At 35.0% G+C, this 25,480-nt stretch overlaps 1 protein-coding gene across 2 annotated transcripts in view; it reads left to right on the top strand.

Moving 5' to 3' along the window:
• Cdc123 (cell division cycle 123) overlaps positions 1 to 25,480 on the top strand; it is a 51,122-nt gene that overhangs the window by 2,263 nt on the left and 23,379 nt on the right. Inside the window, exons 2-6 of one of the 2 annotated variants that reach the window (XM_026408555.2) lie at positions 3,320 to 3,391; positions 9,147 to 9,204; positions 9,475 to 9,507; positions 16,168 to 16,263; positions 18,447 to 18,553. In XM_026408555.2, coding sequence (XP_026264340.1) covers positions 3,320 to 3,391; positions 9,147 to 9,204; positions 9,475 to 9,507; positions 16,168 to 16,263; positions 18,447 to 18,553 — 366 coding nt within the window. The remainder of the gene's footprint in view (positions 1 to 3,319; positions 3,392 to 9,146; positions 9,205 to 9,474; positions 9,508 to 16,167; positions 16,264 to 18,446; positions 18,554 to 25,480) is intronic. The other variant, XM_026408556.2, reaches the window with a different exon arrangement.

The following is a 25,480-nucleotide window of genomic DNA, read 5'->3' as shown; positions in this document are numbered from 1 at the left end:
ATTTATCTCCCTAAACTTCCTTTGGAAAATTGAGAAAATAATAGGATTGTCATGGGCATTAAATGAGAAAATATTTACAATACTTGTTACTCTTTCTGGTACATAGTAAACATACAAAAGTGTTGCTTATTGCATTTTTTATTTAATAAACGCCTCGTTGAAGCAAAATAATTTTAGTTCACTTAAAACGTGTACCATTTATATGATGCCAAGAATGTAAGAGAAATAAACCAACAAATGGGATTGTCTGATATTACCTAACAGTCCACAACTAAGGCATGTTGCCTATAACCATTTACTCTGTCTTTAAACCCATTTCTTCAGTTTATTTAGTTCTAGTGGTATCATTGGAACTGCACCGATTGCAGGGTACCCCTACACAATCCAAGCCAATCCAGTGGAGGTGTGTGGTGGCCATTGCCAGCGTTAATGCTGAAAGACCTTACTCTGGTTATTGACTCAGCATTTTATTTTTTGTTTATTAATTTATGATACAGAGATGATTATGCAGGTTTGTTTTTTTGGAAAGTTCTAGGACTTTGACTCAGACTTGACAATAATTAGCTAGGTGAATTTTGGTCCTCCAGCTGCTTTTCCTTTCTAAGTGTATTTTTTCCCCCTAAAACATAAAGATTATATTAATCTTATAAAGAGCCTTTTCTACCTCTTAAATTCCATTAGAAGTAACTTGCCTGTCATTTAATTATTTGATTTCCATCAGGGCTCACTGGATACTCACCTGCATAGCAGCTTCCTTTGAAGGTCACATGGGCTCTGAGTAAAATCTTCCTTGGCAATGATTTGTTTATGGCTGAGGCTTTCAGGCACATTTCCTTTTCCTTCTGTATTTGATAGCATGTGAAGCATCTGCATTCAGTTCAGCACTTACATTTAACTGTGATCCCCACCTGGCTTTTCTGTCTTTTTCATGTCAGAGGCTTTGAGTTCTTAAAGGAATCTGTTGATTTACATAACATAGATGCAAGGTAATGTCATTTAGGATGAACTTCATAGTGTGGCTGTGGAACTAGGTAATTCTTGACAACTATGCAGACTCCAACTCCATATTAGTTCATATGAATAAGAGTTGTAGACCTGATGAATAGGAAGAGTATGCAAAGAATTCAGAATTGAATCAAATAGAATACAAATGTTTTGAATCCAATCAAGGTAAGATGAAACCTAGAGGAACAGTACTGATGTACTTCAAACTTGAAAGTTAGTATAACTTGTTAAACAAGGATGTGGACTCTGGAATCAAGTTTTCTCACAATGAGAAAAATCACTCTGGATGTCTAAGAATTCACATCCTGCCAACTTCTTTCAGTCTTTAAAGCCCGGGAGGGTAAACTTCAAATTCTCTGGAAAGGTCATCTCTTATTCTCTTGGGATGATATTAATTCTTTAGTGAATATCTTTAGCCCCAGGAAGAATAAGAATTAAGTATGAAGGTGATGAAATAATTTACATTTAATGGTTTTATTTATTTTTTCCTATTAAATTTCTTTAGTATCTTTAGGGCTTTGCCATTTTGAGGGTAACTAGTATGTTCATAAGAGATTAGCCTTGTGGTTATAATTGAAATTATGTAATTGCTTTAGAATTGATAAGTTAACATATTTAAGGAAAAATTTCAAGTTTTGAATAGTATTAGAATGTTTGTGAGAACATTTGAGATTCACCATATTTTTATAGTTTTTGTTGCACAGCTTTATAAGATTAAATATTTGGCAAGGTTTATTTGTAATCAGACAACAAATGTTCAAGTAGACATTTAAGTAGATTTTTAAATTAAATGTAGTTTAAATTATTTTATTGATGATGATGATGATGATGATGATGATATAGTAGTAGTAGATATACTATGGATTAAACCCAGGGGCACTTAACCACTGAGCCACATCCCCAACTTTTTTATTTTTATTTTGAGACAAGGTCTTGCTAAATTTATTAGGGCCTTGCTAAATTTCAGAGGATGACTTTGAACTTGTAATCCTCCTGCTGGGATTTGAATCCTTAAAGAGACTTTAAATCACAAAGGTTCATTGGAATTGGTTAAAATTTAGTAGATTTACAAACAGAATAATAAGATTTGTTAGTTGAACTTAAGAAGTCTGAGGACAAACTAGGCTTTTGAATTTGAAATTGTAACTTTGCTGAATAAAATATTGATTTTTAAAATCAAATTAGCACTTAAATAATCTTTTCTTTGTACATAAACCATTTGTAATGTGTCAAAAACTTGTTCAGTAAATAAATGAGGCATATTATAAGTCACTGATGTTCTGCTGACTCTTTTAAAGCAGGCTATAATCTTTTTCAATTCTTAGAAAATATACATCTCAAAATCAAAATGCAGTAATAGCATTTTAGGAATCTGGAAGAAATTTTTGATGATTTTTTACTTAAGTGTAAAAAACAAATTATCCCATAAGTTGTTAAATGACTTCAAATGTGACTTTGCCATCTTTAATTATGATTAACTGAAACAAATTAAGCTAACATGTACTCAGTAAGCAACTTTATATCTCTGGTGATCAGCTGAATAGAATGCCACCAAAACAAATCCAAACAGATCATGAATTCTTAGCCCTTAATGTGTTAATTTCCCATCAAACAGTGGATTCCAGATCTTGAGTCTGCTGCTGCTGTGTGTCTTAGAGGTGTTTAGTTAATGTTGTTAATGTTCTGTTCTTTTTTTTTTCTCCCTGCATTTTTTGTGTTGGTTCAAATACCTGCTGGTCTTAGATTTCTTAAAGACAGAATCCTTGTGCTCACTGAGAATTCTTTTGAGCTTGTTACTTTCATATTGTGACTTCCATTTGTTTCTTTGGATTTGTTTTTGTTTTTCTGCCACAAACATGGTTGTGGTAATTATATGAAATGTCATGTTTGTTCATATTATACTAATCCTGGTTTGCTGCCATCAAATGTACACCATTAACATATTCTACTCTATATTAATATAAAGGGAACAGATAATTCAAAAATTAAGCAAGTGTGGTGGGATGCAGTGATGCATGCCTATAATTTCAGCTGCTTGGGAGACAAAGGGTTGAAAGATTGAGGCCAACAATGAATTCCTCTGTTATGTATAATTATGATGCACCAATTAAAAAAAAAAAAAAGGAAGTTCAAGGCCAGCCTGGGCAACTCAACAAAACCCTGTCTTGAAATTAAATTTTAAAAAATGGGCTGGGATGTAACTCAGTGGTAGAGTGCTTGCCTACCCCCCCCCCCCAAAAAAAAAAAGGAAAAAAAAATGACCTGGGTCATTAAAATGATGCCTTTTTTGGCGTACTTTTTTTTCTTCCCCCAGTGTCATCCTTCCACTTCCTCAGAATGTAAAGGATTATTTACTTGATGATGGAACTCTGGTGGTTTCAGGAAGGTAAGTATATGAGAAAGAATTCTTTAAACTTTATTATAAAGAAATAATGTGATTAAATTTCAACATTTATGTATAAAATGAATAAATTAGCTTGGCACTATTCTCTCATTTTAGCTCCTTTTTTTTTTTCCTAGCTAAAATTATGTGCTGATTTTTGTCCCATATTCCTTTCAATGTTCAGCTGATATCTTGAAAATTGAGTACTTCCCTTACTAATAATAACTAGTTATGAAATTGTGCAGTTCCTTTCACTTGCTGTAGAGAAGGGATAAGATGGTACCTTTTCCTTCTGAATGTAGCAGGCTAGGTAATAGGGCACGTAATTACCCTTTTAAGATCCTTTAGTTTTTAAGATTCATTGTTCAGGCTGGGGTTGTGGCTCAGCGGTAGAGCACTTGCCTCACACGTGCGAGACCCTGGGTTCGATCCTCAGCACCACATAAAATAAATAAATAAAAATAAAGGTATTGTGTCCAACTACAACTAAAAAATAAATATTTTTTTAAAAAATTTATTGTTCCTTACAAGCAGAAAGCTTTCCGAGGATTTATCCTTAACATCCTTAACATTTTATTCCCCACAGTTGATCCATCATGGCCCCTCCCCGACCTTCTAGAATCTATTCAGGTAGTTCCTTTATTACTAGGTAGAGGAAAATGATTATATTTCAGTCTTTTTAGTACAGACTTGAGAAAGTTTGAGAATCATAGAGTTTAGTGAAGTTCTTGTGTTTTCATTTAAACCTGTACTTAGAAGTCATGTCATGTATGTGTCCCACTCTCCTTATCCTTTCTAAAATGGCCTAATAGTAACCCTTGCTGGTATGTCACTCCGTATCCCCTGAAACTGCCTTTATTTTCTGATGATACTTACTTTTAACCTTACATAATTCCCTTAGTTGTTCTCTTTGAATGAAGTTTGATGAGACCAGGGACTTGAGCAGTTGTTCACCCAGCTCTGGGAACAGTCCCTAGTACATAGGATGTGCTTGATAAACATTTGTTGAATGAATGAACCTTAGACATATTTTTAGAGTTATGTTTATTTTCAGTAACAACTAACTTGACCCCATACATTTGCTTGGTGGATTTCTAGTGTATTTTTCTGGATTATAGTTCTGGACTTTTTTGGGTACATTTTTAGCCCTTTAGTAACCTGAAAATTGTTAATATCATTAACTTGGAATAATTAGAAGAAAAGAAAATGGTAGAAAAAAATGGACAAGTCTCAATTTTGGGATATTCACAGACATTTTATTATTCCCAAATATTGCATATTTAATAAAGTTATATAAATGAGACTGCAGTATAAATAATATGACTCCTAATATTAGAAGATACTTTATAAGTTTTAGTACTGTAAACTACCAAAGAGCTCCTGTATTGACTTTCATTGGCCAGATGTTTGCATGGGCTGCTGGTGTAGGAAAGCAGGATGTTAAATACCATTAACAGTGCTCCCAGTACACAGGGCTGTGCCATGCTGTACACTAATGCACAGATCACATACAGAACCTGTCCTTTTGGAGTTGACAGTTCAGCTTTATATTTTGTGGAAGTCAAAATGGCATAAGTGCCAACTCTTAAGTCCAGTTGCCTAGGGTTGGATCATCTCTGTTGTTTTGTAGTTCACTGTATCTCAGGTTCTTGTCTGTAAATGGGGTAAATGATAGTGCAGAACTTAGTACATTGGGGTGTTATAAGGATAAAAAACAGTAACGTATAAAATGTTCAGCCCAGTGCCCAGTATATTTTATGTTCTTAAGAAATATTCACTGCCCTTGTCATCATTAATCTTACTGGGTACAAGTATTAAACAAGCATACAAGTAAATATATGTGTGAAAATTGGGATAAATGCTATGAAGGAGATGGGACAGGTCCTGACATTAAGTTGGTGGGCAGGCTGAGTATTGTGGGGAGGGTCAAGGAGTGTCTTAAAGAAGTAACTTTTGAGTCTCTGAAATGTGGAGATTGGGAGAAGGAAGTCAGTCAGTTGAAGGTGGGAAGAAAGACTTTTTCTGGCAGAAGGAACAACATGAATATAGGCTCTTGACTAGGAGAGGGTTGTGTGGCTGGAACTGGGAGAGAGCTTTTGACAAAAGGTAAAGTAACTAAATTTTAAACTATCTTTGTGACCCAGAGCCAGTGTTCTTACAAACTAGTTCTGTGTAAGATATAATAGAGAAAATACAGAATCCTAAATACAAGCATCATATTTTTACCAGTTCACACCTCAGTATTTGAGGGTTACCTTAGAAAGCCAAGCCTAATAAACTTGCAATTTGAAAATGTTGCCACATTCTACTATGAAGAAATTTTAGGTTGTATCTTCTACAGTGGCATTGCAATAAATAGAACTATGATACACTGATTACAATTGTATTTTAAAATATATTCTGTTATACTTAAAAAATGTGATTTTTAGAGTAACGAAGCACATTTTCAAGTTTGTTGGGTACCTTTTATGTTATATAAGGTTAGTAAACCATGTTAATGTCATATTGAACAACGTGATATGGCATTTAATGAGAGGTCTAAGAAAGAAAGGCTAGCTCCTTGGGTAGGGATTCACAATTGACAGTGTGTTACTATTACCACCAACTATAGAATCAGGTTCTCAGCTTATAGATATGGAAACTAAACTCTTTAGGATTATAAAGAGTTGATTAAAATTTGGGAGGACTGACACACATTAGCCAAAATTGCAACAGATTAATTGATAAACCAGAGTGTGCTTTTCTAAAGACTGCTTCCACTTGGAAGATACATAGTATAGCCTGAACAAATATAAACAGATTCATTCTTTGCCACTTCATATATCTTAATGTACTTACACTATTAGTCCTTAATCTAATCTCCAACTTCAGCATTATTTCTTTATTCTCTGTGATCACCTTTGGAGATTTAGCTCTCTTCCACCCTTTTCATCTCCCTCATGACTAGTCAGTGTTTAGAGTCATAACTGTTGACTACTGAGCTACATTATATGTTATGATTACCTTTTCTTTTAAAAATAACTGTTTCCCCTGAAACTAATAATCATGTTTTCAAATTTTGCTTCATTTTCTACGTGTCTATCACTGATATTTTGCAAATGTTCTAATAAACAAAAACAGCCTATTAGCTGTTTTTCTAAATCCTCAAGGACAGTTCCAAATCTGGCAGTTCTGTTTTTCTTTTCATGGAGATCTCACTGTATCTTCCTGGTCCAGGTTGAGCTGATAGTTCCTCAGATCTGGTATACAGTTGTCAGCTTTGAATTTCTCTTGAGAGTTGGATTTTCTGGATTTTTCTTTGGATGCCATATTTTTGTTTATCTTTATTCATGTTATTGAAGTACATGCTCTAGAATGCATAGAAGGAACAGCTTTTGAGCTGTTGCATGTCTGAAGAAAATTTTATTCTACTCTTATACTTGATTTTGGTGCTTAGGAGTTTTTGCTTAATATGGGATTTTAGGCAGAAAATCACACTCTGATTTTGAAAGTATAGCCCACTATCCTCTAGGGATGGAAAAATAAAGGCTATTTGTTGATGGGAAGAGGAGCAAAGTCACCCTGCAAAGGGGCACATAAAAAGGGGTGGACAGAACTACTGTGGCTATTTTTATACATTTGTTTTTCTTTTCCTTCATAGTGCTATGTACCTAGTAGACTCTTTAATTCTAGAGACATGTTTTCCATTTTGGGGACATTAAAAAATATTTTGTCGTTGATAATTTTCTCCGTCTTCTGTCTGGATCTGCTGTTGTTTAGGTGCTAAGTCTGTTTGTTTAATTCCTTTGAATTTTATTAATTCTTTTCTATTGTCTTTTTGCCTACTTTGTTTTCCTTTCTGGATAGTTTTTGTGACTTTTCCTTTCAATCTGTTGAATTAAAAATTTTAGCTATCATGTTTTCATTTTATATATGTTCTGCCTTTTCTTAATGTATATTTTTAGTTGTCAATGGATCTTCATTTTTAAAAAAAAATTATTTATATGTGGTGTTGAGAATTGAACCCAGTGCCGCACAAGCGCTCTACCACTGAGCCACAACCCCAGCCCTCAGTTCAGTCTCTCTCTCTCTCTCTCTCTCTCTCTCTCTCTCTCTTTCTCTCTCTCTCTCTCTCTCTCTCTTTCTTTTCTTCCTCCTCCTCCTCCTCTTTTTCTTCTTCCTCCTTCTTTTCTTCTTTCCTGGATGTGATATCTTTTATGTTTGGGGATTAATAATGCTTTTTAAAAATATTTTTATCCGGTTCCTTTGTTGTCTTTTTTCTTCTGTGTATACATTTTTCCTCTCCTTTTTTGAAAGCATTTTTTGTCTTAGAGCTTATCTTCAGTTTTCCATTTCTTTGAGGCCTATATTCTTACATAAGAGTAGAGGACACACCCTTGCACAAACATTTGCAAACTTTGTGTACCTAGGTGGGACACAAATGTGCCAGTAGCCAGCCAGTATTGTTGGGAGATTCCCAGATGGTAGTATCTGTAGGTCTTTCCTGTAGGGAATAATTCTATAGAGAATAATTCTTTAATCCTTCTTTGTTCCTGAAATAGGGTGAGAGGAAGGGGACTAGAGGTGGCATTGTGAAGTATGACTTTCACATAACTCCTGTGATCATTTGGGCCATTATGTGTCTGAATCCTTTCACTCTTTAGTTTATATTTTTCTCCAGAGAAAAAATGTTTACCAAAAGGGCTGAAGAGGATTAGTGGCTAGAGTGTTCAAGGTAAGGAAGCTTAGGTATGTCCTATTCCTCCTTAGATGGCTTTTGCCCCAAATTCACCTTGTGTTTAGCGCAGAGCTTCCTTCCCATCTTCCACAGTATCTATAAGTTCTCACCTGCTGCTCCTGGGCAATCCCTTTGGTGGTCTTCTGAGTTCAAAACTTTTCATGCCATTTTTCTTCTATAGTTGTTATTTTGGTCACCTTTGTCCTTGGATCTTTCCTTTCATTTTAGTAGCATTTTAAGAGGGAACATAGAGGTAAATGCACATTTTTGACCAAAAGCTTCCCGCTTCTTTTTTCTCATATAGCCTTTGCATAGATCCTGGGCTTTTCTTATTGATTTCCCCCCCATAACGTGAATTCTCCTAGGCTTGTTGTCTGCAGTTGGGTGTTGAGGAGTGACAGTGCAGTGTTGTGAATATTCCCTCTGAGTTCTTTCAGCCTTTGTTTCCCAACTAGACAGTGAGGACTGGCTACTGAATGGCATTTTCCAACACCCTGCTTTGCTTGCTGGATTCTTCACAGGTAATATGCCTGAGTATTTCTTTCTATTTCTCACCTTTTTCAGTGGTCCAGTCTTGATCCAGAGTAACTCTTAACACCAGCCCACATGCTCAGTTTTCATGGTACATAGGAAGGATGTTGGTTTTGCTCTCAGAGCTGTCAATAGTGTGGACAGCTCTTCACATGTTTTTTTCCTGTGTCTTCCCTGTCTTTGGCAGCACTTTCTCATATATTGGGGTGCAGAGTCCTAGATGATTCTTATTATCAGACATAGGGTTCTTAAAATTTCCCTTATTTTTGGTGATTTCTGAGAGAAAAGTAGGAAGGTTTTATTCTGTCATCTCTTATTGGTAGTATACTCTCATTAATTACATATTGTTTTTATTAGCTTTTGTCTCAGTAAGTGCTCTTTTCCTTATGTTTGTTCTCTACTTCAAAGGCTATCTATTGTTTTGTTTTACATAAGCTTAACATGCTTGAGAATATGGCTACTTGGTAGCAGAGGTTTTCTTTGCATAATTTTTTCTTTCTGTTTTTTTAGGGAAGATCCACCAACTCGCTCTCAGCCAGACAGTGATGATGAAGCAGAAGAAATACAGGTTGGTAGAAAATAAAATAATCTGTTCTGTAGACTATTTTAGTTTAAATGGCCCCTAAAGTGGTTTTGATGTTTAGGTCTTCCCTTACATTTGATAAAGTGAGAAATTACACAAAAATCTTACTTTTGATGTCCATTTTTACATATACTTGTGTTTGGGGAAAGATGTCTTCTGTTTATGTATCATGTTTAGATGGAGCACTGCCTTTGGGATCCTGTTATAGTATTTAAACTTAATGTTGTTTGTTTTTCTGTCCTTTTATCCATGTAGTGGTCAGATGATGAGAACACAGCCACGCTTACGGTAAGAGCAAAGCAGCACCAGCATGGGGACACAGCCTCATACTGTCACCTAAGAGTTACCTCATGGTTGAAGTGCACAGCTCTCCAAATTCCCATGTACTTACCACTTCAAATACCTTGTTGTCTGTGGGCTATTATTTATTATTCTGAAAAATAATTTGAATCATTTTTGAATAGGCAAACATGGCTTGTCCACTTTTTCTGTTTGATTACAAAGGAAATATTTAAAGTGCATTATTTGATGCTCTAACTTGTTTCTGTTACACTCTGAAAGAAGGAATTAAGCCAGGCATACACTGAGCTTCCCATATTGCTGGGCATTAAAGTGAAAAATCTATATTTATTTATTCAAGTATATTTAAATGCCATAAATAAATTATAATTTATTTCAAGTGAATGAAGTATGTGAGTTCAACCCAAGTTTTATATAAAATTGTAGAAGTTGATCAAGCATATTATATAGTCTTTTGGGATAAAAATGCTGCTATAAAATTCAACTTAACGGCTGGGATTGTGGCTCCGTGGTAGACTGCTCGCCTTACACGTGCAAGGTCCTGGGTTCGACTCTCAGCACCACATAAAAATAAATAAATAAAATTGGGGTTTTAAAAAAAAATTCAACTGAAAATATTTTTATGAAAAAATTTTTTTTTGGTACCAGGGATTGAACTCAAGGTCACTTGACCACTGAGCCACATCCCCGGCCCTATTTTGTATTTTATTTAATTTAGAGACAGGGTTTTACTGAGTTGCTTAGCACCTTGCTTTTGCTGAGGCTGGCTTTGAACTTATGATCCTCCTGCCTCAGCCTCCTGAGCCATTGGGATTATAGGTATGCGCCACCGTGCCTGGCTAAAAAAATATATATTTTTTATACCTTTTTTTTTTTTAATTTATTTTTATGTGATGCTGAGGATCGAACCCAGGGCTTTACAAGTGCTAGGCAAGCACTCTCCCGCTAAGCCACAACCCGAGCCCCATGAAAATACTTTTTAAGAGTATTTTTTAAAGATTAGTAAAGAAAAGAAGAAGGAGAAGGAGAAGGGCTTTTTTATAAAATTCCTTATAAATAAACAGAATACATTGCAATACAACTGTAAATAAGAAGATACTTCTGCTTAATGAAAGAGATATATGGTGTTCAGATGCAGAAAAAAAGTGAATATATTTAAAACTGTCATATTCCTTTCAGTAGCAGAAGTTTAGCATGCCAAATGTAGAAATAGAAGTTTGTGTTTTATTTACTCTGGATGCCATTTGATTCACTCTTCTTTTATGCATGATAATCAAAGATGAATATGATTTGATTTCTTCTATTAGAGAGTGTATAAACCAGTGGGGGAAAATGATATGGGGGTAGATGACAGGGATGTTGGCTTGAACCATTATAAAGGATATACAGAAGTACTTAAAAGAATAAACAGTATTTAACCTGGACCTTAAAAAGAGTAAGGATCAGTATCAACTCATTTAATTTTTTTTTTAAAGAGAGAGTGAGAGAAAGAGAGAGAGAAAGAGAGAGAGAAAGAGAGAGAATTTTTTAATATTTATTTTTTAGTTTTCAGCGGACACAACATCTTTGTTTGTATGTGGTGCTTAGGATCGAACCCAGGCTGCATACATGCCAGGCAAGCGCGCTACCACTTGAGCCACATCCCCATCCCCTCAACTCATTTAAAATATTATGAATGGATGGGTAATATGGAAATTAATAATACAAGTATATGTATTTGACTGAGTCTGTTCCTGCTGCTATAACATAGTACCTTAGACTAAGTAATTTAGAAATAATAGAAATTTACTTCTCATAGTTAAAGAGACTAGGAAGTCCAAGATCAAGGCACTAGCCGATATAGTGTCAGGCGAGGGCTTGCTCTTTGCTGTTTGCTCCCAGACCTTGTTGCTACATCCTTACATGATACAAGGAGCAAGAGATGGAAGAGCCAGGTAGCTCTCTAAAGCCTCTTTTATGAGGGCATTGATTAAAGGCCCTACCTCCTAATATCACCACAGTGGGGGGGATTAAGTCATAACATGAATTTTGGAGTGACGCAAACATTCAAACGAAAGCATTGTGCATGGGTGTATGTTTGTATATTTTTCAAACTCTGTCCACTAATTTGAGCAATAAGTTGTAGAAGCAGTGACATATATCATGAGAGCAGTGAGCACACTTTCTGCTCTGATATTGGTTTCTAAATACCATTCTCCACTAAAGGAATTGAAGCTTCTTAAAGAAATTGAGGACTGAGGTTAGGGGAGTGAAAGTGAGCCCATAGTACCTTGTTATACAAAAAACTAAGGAAATGCTTAAAGAATGATGGGAACATGACAAAAAGATCTCAGAAGCCAGCTTGAATGGCCCCCCACTGGCTAAAAAGTTGTGCATCATAACAAATAGGGATAGATTATGACCCATTGACTAAAATAAGAATATAAGATCCCATACTGACATAAATCAGTGATTAAATTAAATAAGTAAGGGGGAAATTTCCCTCCCTCATGATAGTGCTAACACCCAACAAAGTGAGCTTTTTAGAAATTGTATTGAATAACTGCCCTGTATGTACTTTTCAAAAATGTCAAAGTCCATCTGGACATGGTGGCGTATGCCTGTGATCCCAGCAGCCTGGGAGGCTGAGGCAGGAGGATCACAAGTTCAAAGCCAGTCTCAGCAACTTAGCAAGGTCCTATCTCAAAATAAGAAAAGGGGGTGGGGCTGGATATATGGCTCAGAGGTTAAGTGCCCCTGGGTTCAATTCCTGGTACCAAAAAAAAAAAAAAAAAAAGTCATGAATACTAAGAACCACAGAGAATATAGCTGTTACAGATTCAAAAGTATTCAAGAAGCATGACACCTAAGTACAATGCTTTAAGGCAGTCTGAATCCTGAAACACCCACTGCCCCAAATAAAAAAGTTTTGTTTTTTCTTTTGCTATAAAAGACATTATTAGGGTAGCTGGAAAATTTCTTATAAGATCTATAGTTTAGGGGCTGGGGTTGTAGCTCAGTGGTAGAGTGCTTGCCTCACATGTGTGAGGTACAGGGTTTCATCCTCAGTATCACATAAAAATAAATAAATAAAATAAAGATATTGTACTCATCTACAACTAGAAATATTTTTAAAAAATCTGTAGATTAGGTTAATGGTATTGTGTTCTTGTTAGCTATCTGATTTGATCATTTTACTATGTTATGCAAGAAAATGTTAAAAATGGCTTTATAGGAAATATATATTGAAGTATTTTGGGGTAAGAAGCTTACTGACTGCAGTTTACTCTAAAATAGTATAGGGAAAATGTCTGTTATATGTATGTATATGTAAATAAATAGATACATTCATAGATAGGAGATGGGATGATAAAGAGGATGTAAAATGGGGAGTCTGGGTGAAGAGTAGATAGACGCTCTTGGTACACTTATGATGTTTCTGAGAGTCTGAAAATATTTAAAAATAAAAAGTTAATGATATTTAAAAGTGGTTGGGTTGAATTAGATGGAGTTTGGCAGGGGGAACATTCATGGTAGAACACTCTTAGTAGAGGAAAAATTTAAGCCAGAACATAGAGTTGGAAAATCCAAAGTATTGTTGACTGGTGAGTTGTCCATTGGTATAGGTAAAGCAGTCAATTAAAAATGGGAAAAATCGAGATCAAAAACACAATAGTGAATATAAAAACATAAGCTGGTAGAGTGCATCCTGGGTTCAATCCCAAGGTACCAAAAATGTTAAGTTGCTAAAAGTAGCATATATAAAAATTTTAAATGCCACATTTTATAGAAAAGCACATATATTGTAAGTATAAAGTCATAAATATGGAAGAATTCACCCTAATTTTCTAATGATAGTTGCCTATGGGATATTTAGGATGAATATGGTTTTAGAAAGTCCAGGGATATCAGATGAAGAATGTAGAGTTTATCCCACTTCAGTGGGAATTTCCCCCAGACAAATAACATGTCATGAATGTTTAAAATTGGCTAATTGCAGACTAGCAATGTAGTTCAACAGTAAAGCACTAGCCTAATGGGCTCAAGACCTGGGTTCAATCCTTAGTCACCCCCCCCCCCCACCGCAGAAAAAGGACCATTTGAGCTGTGTATTTTTTTAAAAATCCTATTAATTAAGTCTTTTTATAGACGATTTTCAGAAAAGTGAAATCATGATTTCAATACAGATATAAACTCTGTAACACATTTTAAAGATTTTGTTTAATTTATGGGGGAGCCAGACAGATGTTAACACTATTTTAAAAGAGAACCCAAAGGCATATTTATAGATCAAGAATATCAAAATGAACATTTAAATGAGGCAAAACTGGTTTTGCCTCCCTTCAGAGTTGCAAAGAAGACAATTGAATTTCTTCCAGACAAAATAGAAATTTCATAAATGCAAGAATAAGCTCACATTATTATCAGTTACCTATTATCAAGTTGTAAAATAGCTCATGGACATAGCTAGAATCTGACAATCCAGATGGTCTGTTATACATATGCTTTTTATAATTTATATTCGTTTAGAATCCTTTTGATAGAATTTTCTCAAGTTGAATAATTTTGAGGATTCGAGGGAAATGATCACATCCTTTAAAATGCAATACATAAATATAAAGCAATCCTTAGATGTCAAGTTTCATGGGATAGGAAAATTAAATTATTTTGTCTTTGAAAGTTGAATGTCTTCATGTTGTAAAATTTGTATAACTATTCCACTTATAGGAAATATTGTTAATGCAGATCTTGGGTAATTGGTTTTTATTACTAAAGATGTAGGGGAGCCAGACTAGCAGCTTCAAATTATTGGCTTGACATAAACCATAATTCCTTTTGATGGGGAGAGTTAAGTGGAAAATAAAGGACCCTTGATTTAGAGAGGCTTCAAAAGCCTCTCTATACTACTTTAATTTTATGATTCTAAGCTGAAGAAGTAGTCTAATGGAAACTAGATGTGGAGACAGTCTATCAAGTAATTAAAAGATATTGTTGTTAACAGTCTAGAGATCAGATTTACCTGTAGCAAAAAGCTTAATTGGGCCTTAAGCTCTCTCTTCTTTATTTATTAGCCTTTTGCTTAAATTTCTTTCTAGGGCTGGGGTTATAGCCTAGTGGTAAAGTGCTAGCCTAGCATGTGCAAGGCCCTGGGTTTGATCCCCAGCATTAAACTACAAAATCAAAATGTTTCTCATTTGGAGACATATAACCATTTAAAAAATTATTTCTTTGGTCTGTGTTGAGAGCCACAGCTGAGTCGGAATGGCCCCTGGCATTTTGCCAGAAGTAATGGTTGAGAGGCAGCCATTAAGATGATGCTGGATTGATTCAATTGTATATAGACCCCTGCTGTCCGCCTTTGGAGTTCTTTCAGGGATTTCCTGGGGAGTTCCATTGGTTGGAGAAGTTCCAGTGGAGGGAGTTCCGGTTGGGGTGGTGTGCTGGAGAGGGGCCACATGGGTGGCATTCGGGAGAGTTCCTGGGGAGTGTGCCTGGAGTGCTGTTGGAGTTCAGGCAATAAAGTTTCCTGTTTGAACATACAAGTGCTTTGTGGCGGCTCAGTGATTTGTACCCAGCCAGACTGCGGCAGGTCTGTTTACAGAGTCTTATCTGTCAATTTCTTTTCTCTCATGGCTAGGCTAAACTTGGGGATCCACACTAACCATTTCATTTAGTTTTAGAATATGTAGTTAATTCTAGATCTAGTCTAACTTTTTTCCATATGAAAGTTAATTACTGGATTTTTTTCCCCAGAATTTACAGATGCCCAATAGGGGGCAGCAACTCCCTGTGTAGGGATAAATGAAATTAAATGATTATGTAGAGAATTTATGTTAATATTTTTGTGTTCTGTTCCTCCTGAAACCTCCACTTCCACCTCTCTTAATGTTCCTTTTATCTAGTTTGTATCCATGAGCTCCTTCGATAATAAGAGAAAGTTCAATGCCAGATACACTGGCAATCAAGTTTAAATTCCTGTTCAACAACAGTATTTCAATTTTAAATTTCCTGGTTGAAATGAATACATTATATATATATATATATATATGCATTTTTTGAACCATCCAGAAAGCAAAGAACATTTTAATTTGACCAAGGTCTGACTTTTGAGTTTTGCTTACATTAAAACTTGTCTGGAAATAGCAGTATTTAAATACAGTTTACCACATCATTTATTTTTCATTCTTATAAAGCCTTTTGGAGGTATGTTCAAAGACCTTTTACAGATGGAAAAGCATCTGGCCCTTTAAGTTTGGGGTGTTATTTCTGAGAACTGGAATATATATATTATTGACATTCCTGTCACTTCACTTAACAAATCCTGTTTTATGTAGGTATACAGAAAGAACCATTCTTCTTAAATTCCAGTTGCCCACTCTTATCTTTTTAGATTTGTGGGGTTTTTTTTTTTTGCTTTGTTTTGTTTTTTCATTTGTGGGTTTTGATTGTTTTGGAAAGTGCCATTTGAGCAATTTGTTATTTTATTTCTCTTTCTGGTAAATATTATTTAATCACTTATTTTATTGAGTTCTGAAATTAGGATGGTAGTTTGTATTCTGCATTCTGTTTTTAATGCCATAGAATATACCCCTGAGATTTTGATCATATTTTCTGTGTTCACTGTGGTAATATTGACTTGCCTTAATGCTTTCTTCTTTTTCTCTGTAGGCACCAGAATTTCCTGAGTTTGCCACTAAAGTCCAGGAAGCTATCAATTCTCTAGGTGGCAGTGTCTTTCCTAAGCTTAACTGGAGTGCCCCAAGGGTAGGAACACATAAGTAAATCTCTTATTGCTTGAATAGTCTTTGCTTTGCTATTCATTTCATTTTATATCCTCAAAGAGAGACTAATTATATTCCTAATTTTAGGGAAAATAGTGTGGAATTTATTATTTTTTCTCTTTTACTGGTTTTGTGAAATACTATATATTCTGTCAAAAAGACAGTTTAGACCTCGTAAGTTGCTGCTTATTCTAGAATTCTGAGGAAGTTCATTCTTTGCCCTTTTAAAAACTTTAGCTATTTAACAGAGAAAGTTTTGTTCATTTTAAAGTAATAATCAGAATGCTACAAGATGTAGAAATAGAGTGGTTTGAGAAATCAACTTGTATTTTCTTATGTTTACACTCTATTAAAAAGATTTTTGTAGAAGTTAAGATCTGTGGAAAAATACTCTTATTTTTTTTAATTCATTAGAAAATAATTTTATGCCAGTAAAGCTCATTTAAGAAATTAAAGACTTAACTTGCATTTTCAAAAATCATCTCATGTATCTTTCTCTTTTAATTATAAAATGAGTAACGTATTTAATCTAACTTTTATTTTTACTTTATAATTAGTTATATTTGTATGCAGTTTAAAATTTTTAAGTAGAAACAGAATCTTGCCACAAAAATCAGCAGTTCCTACACCTGTTTTACTTTGTTTCCTCTTCCTTGGAACAACCACTTTCAAATGTTTTAGTACATTTGTTACTTATCTCTCTTTCCTGACTTTTCAGTTTTAGATATTTATTATTGGCTTCCTACTTAGAAGACTCAGCTCTTTCATCTCCTATCCCCTTTACTTCCTGTTTCATTATGCTCCTCACAGTTATATCTGATTTTGGTTAGGTCAGCATTCAGTGTTTTCATTTACTGTGATTATGCGAAAAGCATGTACACATCTGGTATATACCATACTATGATTACTTATGTTTTCTTATTCAATATTTTATCTTCCCTGGAGTTGATAATTGCCTTGTTTATTCAGCTGCACAATTTGCTGTGTACATACTTGTTTCAGTGGAGTTAAATGTGTGTTCAATATACTATTTTTAATCAGAAGTTCATCATCTTTTTCATGGGAGAAATTTTTAAAAAACATATTTATTGACTGAGTGCAGTGGTAACATACACCTGTAATCCCAGAAGCTTGGGAAGCTGAGGTAGGAGGACTGTAAGTTCAAAGCCAGTCTCAGAAACTTAGTAGGATGCTAAAAAATAAAAACGTCTGGGGATGTGACTTTGTGGGAAAGGCCTTCTGGGTTCAATCCCTAGTACCCCCCCCCCACACAAAGTTATTGTAAAGAAGTTACAATATCTTATATTACAATATACAAAATTATTGACCTTATTTGTAGTTCTCACAGTCAATTTTTCATTTGTACAGCAATCTTTTTAATCATTTTTTCCCACTAAATTGAATTTAGACTTTCCACTTAAGATGGGAAAATTATTTGTGATGGTTATTTATCTTTTCATTTTTTAATTGTTTATTGAGTTTCTTCTACACACCAGTGTTTTCTTCCATGTAGTAGAATAGCTTTTTAGTTTTTTGCAATCATTTGTTTCTCAAAAGTATACAGTGCTCCTACTTCTGTTCTATCTATAAGAGAGGAGTGTTTTTTAAATTACTTAATTGTAATATTACCTTTTAGGCATGTTCCACTAAGCTGTGTGCCTGCTCTTCTTCCTTTTTTTGATGTGTTTGAGACATTCACCATTTAAAGGAGTAATGGTTCCAAAGATCTTCCCTCTTTCCTTCCTAGATTTGATTTACATGGGTCTTAATTACTTAAGGTCTTAATTATTTTAATTCTGATGTTTGACTGTCACTCTTGAGATAGGAAGAAGGGAAGTGATCTCTTTTATTTTTGGAGAGTAGCTGGTCAGGCTATTTCTTTACCATATTACTCTTTCAACTGAAGTGTGCTTTTGACATTTCATTTTCCCCTTCTTCCATCATCAGCAAGAAAAGCATTGGAAAGTGCCTGGGCCCCAAGAGGAAATGTGGGGACCAAGCCAGCTCAGTGGTTGTAACTGAGGGTCTGTCCTGCAATGGTCATGCTCTTCCTTGTAAAGGAGTATAATTTGACATTTGACAGTATTGCTAAGATCTACTAGACCTTTTTTTACTAGAGCAAGTAACATGGAATATGTACTAAATCACATATGCTTTATTATTTAGGATGCATACTGGATAGCAATGAATAGTTCTCTGAAGTGTAAAACCCTCAGTGACATCTTTCTACTTTTCAAGAGTTCCGATTTCATCACTCGTGACTTCACTCAACCGTAAGCATCTCATTCCCTCAGTATCAGTTATTTCAGTACTTGTGCTGATTTTTCTATTGGTAGAACTCCATAGTTCTAGTACTATTATAAACAACAGCTTTATATTTCAAAGTCTTTTATGTTCCCCAAATTACCTATTAAAACATACCTTTCTTTTACTTTTGCAGTAATGACTTATATAGTGGATTTTCCTAAATATAAAGAACTTTCTGTGTATTTGCACATTAAATATTTTAGTACTCTTTTTTTCTTGTATAAAACTGATATGTTTATCATAGAAAAGCAAAATTAGAAACTGTAGCTAAACAAAAACAGAAAATATAAAAGCACTTATGAATCATTATAATTGGCTCTATATACTTCCAGAGTTCTGTCTATGCATTTATTTATATATATAAATTTATATATAATAAATTGTATATATATAAATGGTATCCTATAATTCATATTACTTAGTAGGCTAAATTTGCACTTACCAGCATAGAGTGACATCTTTACATGTCTTTAAATACTTAATTCTTCATTATTTTTTGTTACCTTAATGATATGTCCCTGAATAGCAGTAGCATGATGTGTGTGACCAATTCTTCTAAAAAGTTCTGCAGTGGGGCTGGGGATATAGCTTTGTTGGTAGAGTGCTTGCTTTACTCAGGCATAAGGCCCTGGATTCAATCCCCAGCACCACCACCAAAAAAAAAAAAAAAAAAAAAAAAAAGTTCTACAGTGAATATTCTGAAGTTAAATCTTTGTGTGCTTCCCTAATTTTTTCCTTAGAGTAAATTTCAAAAGTGGAATTGCTGTTTTCCTTCCTTTGCCAGTCACTCTATAGTTAAAGAACTTGACCTTGTATGATCTGCATCTGCACTATTAAGCTGTAGTTGCTGTTTGTGCTTTTGTTCTATCATCAAGTGGCAGTTATTTTTCTAAGTTTTTCTTCTTATCTTACACCAGTTATCTCAAACTTCTTTAAACTGTCCTTTAAATAAAAGATATCATAAAATCTAGAAGCTAAGTAGGAGAACAAAGGTAAAAAATATTGTATATCTATGCTACTTCTTTTCTACCCATTCATTTGAGTTTTTCCATAATAGTTTACCCCAATTCAGCATCATATCCTTTTCTAAAAAGGAACTTGGCCTGAATAAATAACTTTGCTTCATAAACTTTGTTGAATCCGAGTTTTGTAGCTTGGGCATGTAATTATAGTATTATATTAATTAGAGAAAACAAAGTTATGTAACTGTTAATGGGCATGGTTGTCTTGCACACTTATTATAAAAGGATTTTAGGAGCTGAGGGTGTAGCTCAGTAATAATGTGTTATCATGTGTGAGACCCTGGGTTCAGTCCTCAGCACAGGGTAGGATTCTTCTTCCAGCTGGAAGAAGCAGGCTTTTACCTGCATTGGTATTTCTGGCTTTAAGAAAAAAGCATACACACACACACACACACACACACACACATATTTGGCACCAGAGATTGAACTCAGGGACACTTAACCAATGAGCCACATCCCCAGCCCTTTTTTGTATTTTATTTAGAGACAGGGTCTCACTGAGTTGCTTAGAGCCTCAGTAGGTTGCTGAGGCTGGCTTTGAACTTGTGATCCTCCTGCCTCAGCCTCCCAAGCCACTGAGATTATAGGCGTGTGCCACCATGCCCAGCCCTGGATTATTTTGACATTTAGTTGTCAGCCTTTTATGGCTGTGTTGGTGCAGGTGCTATTAGGGGTTAGTAGTCCTTGTTTAGTAATAAATCAGTAGCATTTTCATTTTAGGAGATGCCTCTGATTAAAAGAAAATCATGTCTTTCCATTGTAAAGCTTTCTGACAGCCAATGCTTTAAGTAAAGAGGCCTTGAAATATATTACATTAAAATTACTCTGCATGGTTAATTCATCTGATATGAACTTTTATATACCTTTAGTACTGGTTGTAGCAAGTGTGTGAGAGCACCTTGCCTTTCCAGAAACCATTATAAATCACTTCAGTTCTGAGGCTGATTGTTTTTTAACTCAGCTTTATAATTTAGAGATCCACTATTTCCTCTTAGCCCACTTCTTCCTTTTTGTCTTAATTTGACTGATGTTCCCATGAATGGTACCAATGAGTTGTTTCTCATTTTGTATTTTTGACTTTTGCATGGGGAGGAAGTTAGCTCAGCAAGTGAATTTGAGGCCTTGGATTTAGAGTGTTTATCCAGAAAAGGCCATTCTTCTCCGAGTCAACAGTTGGGGTTGGCAGGAACAACTACTGAGCACTGAGCTTTTAGACTTTTAGGTGGGTACCACTAATGTGTCACCCTTTTCTAGAAATATTTGTTGGTGGTCAGTTGCATAGCATTTAATAAGCTAGTTGCATAGTAGTAAAAGTTATCATCACATTAAAATTCCTTATTGATAGTACTCATTGAAGATGCACTTTGGGAGCTGAGGATATAACTCAGTGGTAGAGCACCTGCTTAACATGCACAAAGCCCTGGGTTCAATCTCTAGCACTGCAAAAAATAAAAAAGGATGAACTTTTCACCCAAGGCCTTGTCAAAAAATTTTAAGAAAAATCTTTCTTAAAAGATTAAAACTCTTAATGTAGCGCGGTTGGTAGAGTGCTTGCCTAGCATATGTGAGGAGGCCTTGGGTTCGACTCCCAGCACCACACACACACACACACACACACACAAAGTGTAATTCTTTAGATCATATAGAGTCATATCAGTGATTTAATCTAACCCTTTTCTTCTACAGATTAGAAAACTGAGGACTAAATGTGTCAGTAATTGGCCTAAGGTTCCACAGCTGATTTCTTCCACCAAAACCAAAATATAATTTCAATAATCTGATTCTAAAAGTTCTTTGTACTTTCAGTTAATTTATAGATTCTTTTCAAAGTGCTTCCAATTAAAATGCAAAATACAGTATAACTGGATGTTATAATATGTAGTTATACATAATATGTGTAACATTATATAATATTACAAAAATAAGATTATTTTGTTTATACTATTTTGAGACTTACCTTAACTAAAAACAAAGATATGGTCAGGATTGCAAGATAACAAAAGCCCAGCTGAAGATAGCTTACACACATGGGGTTTAAAAGAATATATTATTTGGCCAGAAGTGTGTGTGGTTCAGTTGTAGAGTGCTTGCTTAGCATGCATGAAGCCCTGAGTCCAATACCCAGTACTGTAAAAAATAAAAATAAATAAATCTGGATAATTAAAAAATATATATTTTTTAACAAGAAACTTGGAGACTCTGTATTTTTAGAGTTAATTCAGCAGCTCACCAAAGTCATCAGGAAAAGACTTTCAGACTTTCTTCTCTGCCATCCCTGGCTTATTGGCTTGGTGTTTGGGTTTATCACCTGTTGGTCACAAGATTACTGTCAAAGTTGCAAATATCTATCACATGAAGAAATGACAATATCCATACAAAAAAATAGGAAAGACAGGTGTATCTCCTCTGATTAATTTCCTATATGAACAAGTAAAGCACTCCTGGAAGCTTCCCAGGAGACTTCTCTCAGGCATCATTGACTACATAGTTACTTAGTTTAATCCAAGAATTGGCAACAGAAACAGAATTCATGACCATTTAGATGAGGGGTTTTCAAATGTGAGAATGCATCAGAGTCATCAGGACAGTTTGCTAAAGCACTGATTTCTGGGACCCATTCCTGGAGTTTCTATTTCAGTGCTCCTAGGGTGGGCCCCAACCATATGATTTCTAACTTGTTCCTGAGTAACATTGATGCTGCTGGCCCAGGTTCATGCCTTAAGGACTGCTTAGATCAATACATCAATACATGTATCCCTGGGATTAGTGAGGTATGTTAGCATAACTGTAACAAAATATCTGAGATAAAGTTTATAAGGAGGAAAACTTTATTTTGGCTTATAGTTTCATTCCATGATTTGTTGGCTGTTTATTTTGGGCTTGTGGCAGCATGGTACACAATGGTAGGAGCACATGGTTGAAGAGGCCTGTTCTTCTAATGGCAGCCAGGAAACAAAGAGAAAGGTGGAAAAGAACCAGGATCCTAGTATCCCCTTCAATGGCAAATCCCCAGTGACCTAACTTCCTTCCAATAGGCCCATTTTCTACGAGATTCCCACCTTCCAGTAACACCCTGGGCTGGGAACCAAGCCTTTACTAGATGGGCTTTTTGGGGGGCATTTAAGGTCTAGACCATACCAAGAGGTGATCAGGAAGCACAAGTGTTTCCAGTGTCTGGACAATTCACATTCTGTTAGCAAGGTTGGAAATGAGGAACAGCTAGAGGGCCAGTCATCAGTGTCTGTCACAGCTGTAATTTGCTGTAAAATATTAAGTATAGTTTCATTTTTCCTGTTCTTCAAATTGTTACTCTATACAAAAAAAAAAATGTAAAGATTGACATGTAACACATATAACATAATCAATCTGCATTATCTTTGCTGATTATATTCTTTGTCCAAGTATAAACATTATATTTGATTAAACTTATTGAATCATAAAGCTGTTTTCAATAATTATTTTATTGATTAGATGTCACTTTAGTAAGCCAAAGCAAGAAAAAAAAAAACTGTTATTCCCTTGTCATTTAGAAGAAAAAGCTGAGTGGGTGGAAAACTAAATCCATTCATTGTTTCTCTGATAGTCTCATGACTGAGGAAAAATAGAATTGACCAGAGATCAGGGAATTTCACTTGTCTTAGTATTTAAACTCAATTATACTCAATGTAATTTTTAGATTTTTTTTCCCTTAAGATTATCACAAAACTAGTGATAAAGTAGTCCTTTATCTTCAGGGGATATATCCCTCCAGTGGGTGCTTGAAATTATAGTTAGTACCAAACTCTATAGAGGCTGTGTTTTTTTTCCTATGCATATATACCTATGGTAAACTTTCACCTTTTCACTTAAGGGGAGCACTTTATGACTTCTCTTTGGAATATCTGAATTGCCAGCATAAATTTTGCACTTTGGTGTCATTATTAAGTAAGATAGGGGTTACTTGAACACAAGCATTATAATACTGTGACAGTTGACCTGATCACCAAGACAGCTAACCAAGTGACTAACAGGTAGGTGGCATATGTGTACTGGAAACACTAGATAGAGGGGATGCCTCATGTTCTGGGCAGGATGGAACAGAACAGCACAAGATTTTATCACACTACTCAGAATGTCACTTAATTTAAAACTTAGGAATTTTTCACTTCATATTTTTAGAAATATTTTTGATGATCACAGGGAACTGAAATTGCAAATGGGAGGGAACCACTATAATCTTGAAGTTCAGCAGCAGTCTGGACCTGGATCTATTAGAACCTTGTACCCCATGATTTTTCAAGTCCATTTCTTTAAAAATGATGAAATTATCATAAGATTTAGATAATATCTAAGTCCATAATAAATTCACAGATTATTCTCATACTAATTACTCTGATTCGCCTCCTCTGCTTTTACCACACTGGCCCAAATTTGAGAGCAACTCACACCATTGGAATAGGTAATACTGTAAATCACATACATCACCAAGGCTAGAATCTCATCCCTTATCCAGCATACAGGGCTCATCTTCAAATGCTTTCCACTACTAGCTTCTCATTTCCCCCTCCATCTACCTTTTTCCTGCAAAATATACTTCTTGATCATAGCATAACCCATCACAGTACATATATATGCGTCCTTTTCATCTTTGTCCTTCTTTACTTATAGCCTAGCAGAGGACACATTCTACCTTATTTTTCATATTTTGCATTCCCTGTTTTCCTGATCATCTATGTATCCCAAGTCCCATAGTTCTGGACATGCATCCTCATCACTGACTATTTACATTTGTCCTCTTCCAAGGTGTGAAGTCTTTGAAATGGCATGATGGATTATAATGATTATAATAATGAAGTTTGCAGAAAAAGCATGTCGGTCTCAAAACATGTTTAGGACATGATAGATATGCCTTCTTACAGTAAGAGCATTTGGCTGGCAGAAATAGTCTTGTTTAAGTTGAGGTAATAAATTAGAAGGAGCTTGGGTAGAAATAAAAGGAAAAAAACATGACACTCCTCATTATGGTTTGGATATGAGGTGTCTTCCAAAATCTCTTCATAGTGCAGGGTAAGTGAAATGATTAGATTATGAGAGCTGTAACTTAATCAGACCATCCTGTTTGATTGGACTGACTGTGTGGTTGTTAACTGTAGGCAGGTAGGATGCAGGAGGTGGGTCACTGAAGACAGGCTCTAGGAGGATACCTCTTCCCTTCCTTCTCTCTGTTTCCTTATCCCCACCCCAAACCATGAGCTAAGCAGCTTTTCTCCACTGGGCCTTTCTCTCATGATGTGCTACCTCACCCCCCCCCCCCCAGCAAGGAAGTTGGCCATTTATTTAAACTGAGATCTCTGAACAGCCCCAAATAAACTTTCTTCCTCTAAGTTCTTGCTTCAGGTGTTTTGGTCACAAGGACTTTTAGAAAATCTAACTAAAGCACTCCTCTTAGTCATTAGTAATAACTAAGCTTATTACTTTTAATTTGGGGTTAGACTCTTTTCTTCTCTCTTTTTAAAATCTGAATGTACAACATTGCTCTCCAAAATTCCTATTAACTAAATTCAAAACATGTTAATAATATGCAGGCATAATTTTGTGGTAACTCTCATCAAAGTAGACCTTTGAGATTTTGCTTTTGTTTTCTTAAAATAATTTTTTTTTATATCTTAAAATAATTTTTTTTATAATCATATCTTGGAGTTCATGTAGTTTATAATTTACACTTTAGATTACACAACATTTATTATTTAACAGTTGTGTTATTTTAGGGATTTCATGACTAGTTAGAGCAATTGTAATTATTCTGCCTAGAATTAGGCATTTATTTTTTTTATTTATTTTTTTTTAAAGAGAGTGAGAGAGGAGAGAGAGAGAGAGAGAATTTTTTTTTTT

Source organism: Urocitellus parryii, chromosome 9, assembly GCF_045843805.1.
Source record: "Urocitellus parryii isolate mUroPar1 chromosome 9, mUroPar1.hap1, whole genome shotgun sequence".
Classification (NCBI taxonomy): Eukaryota; Metazoa; Chordata; class Mammalia; order Rodentia; family Sciuridae; genus Urocitellus; species Urocitellus parryii.
Note: the sequence above shows the minus strand (reverse complement) of the source record. Positions and strands in the feature narration are given on the sequence as shown.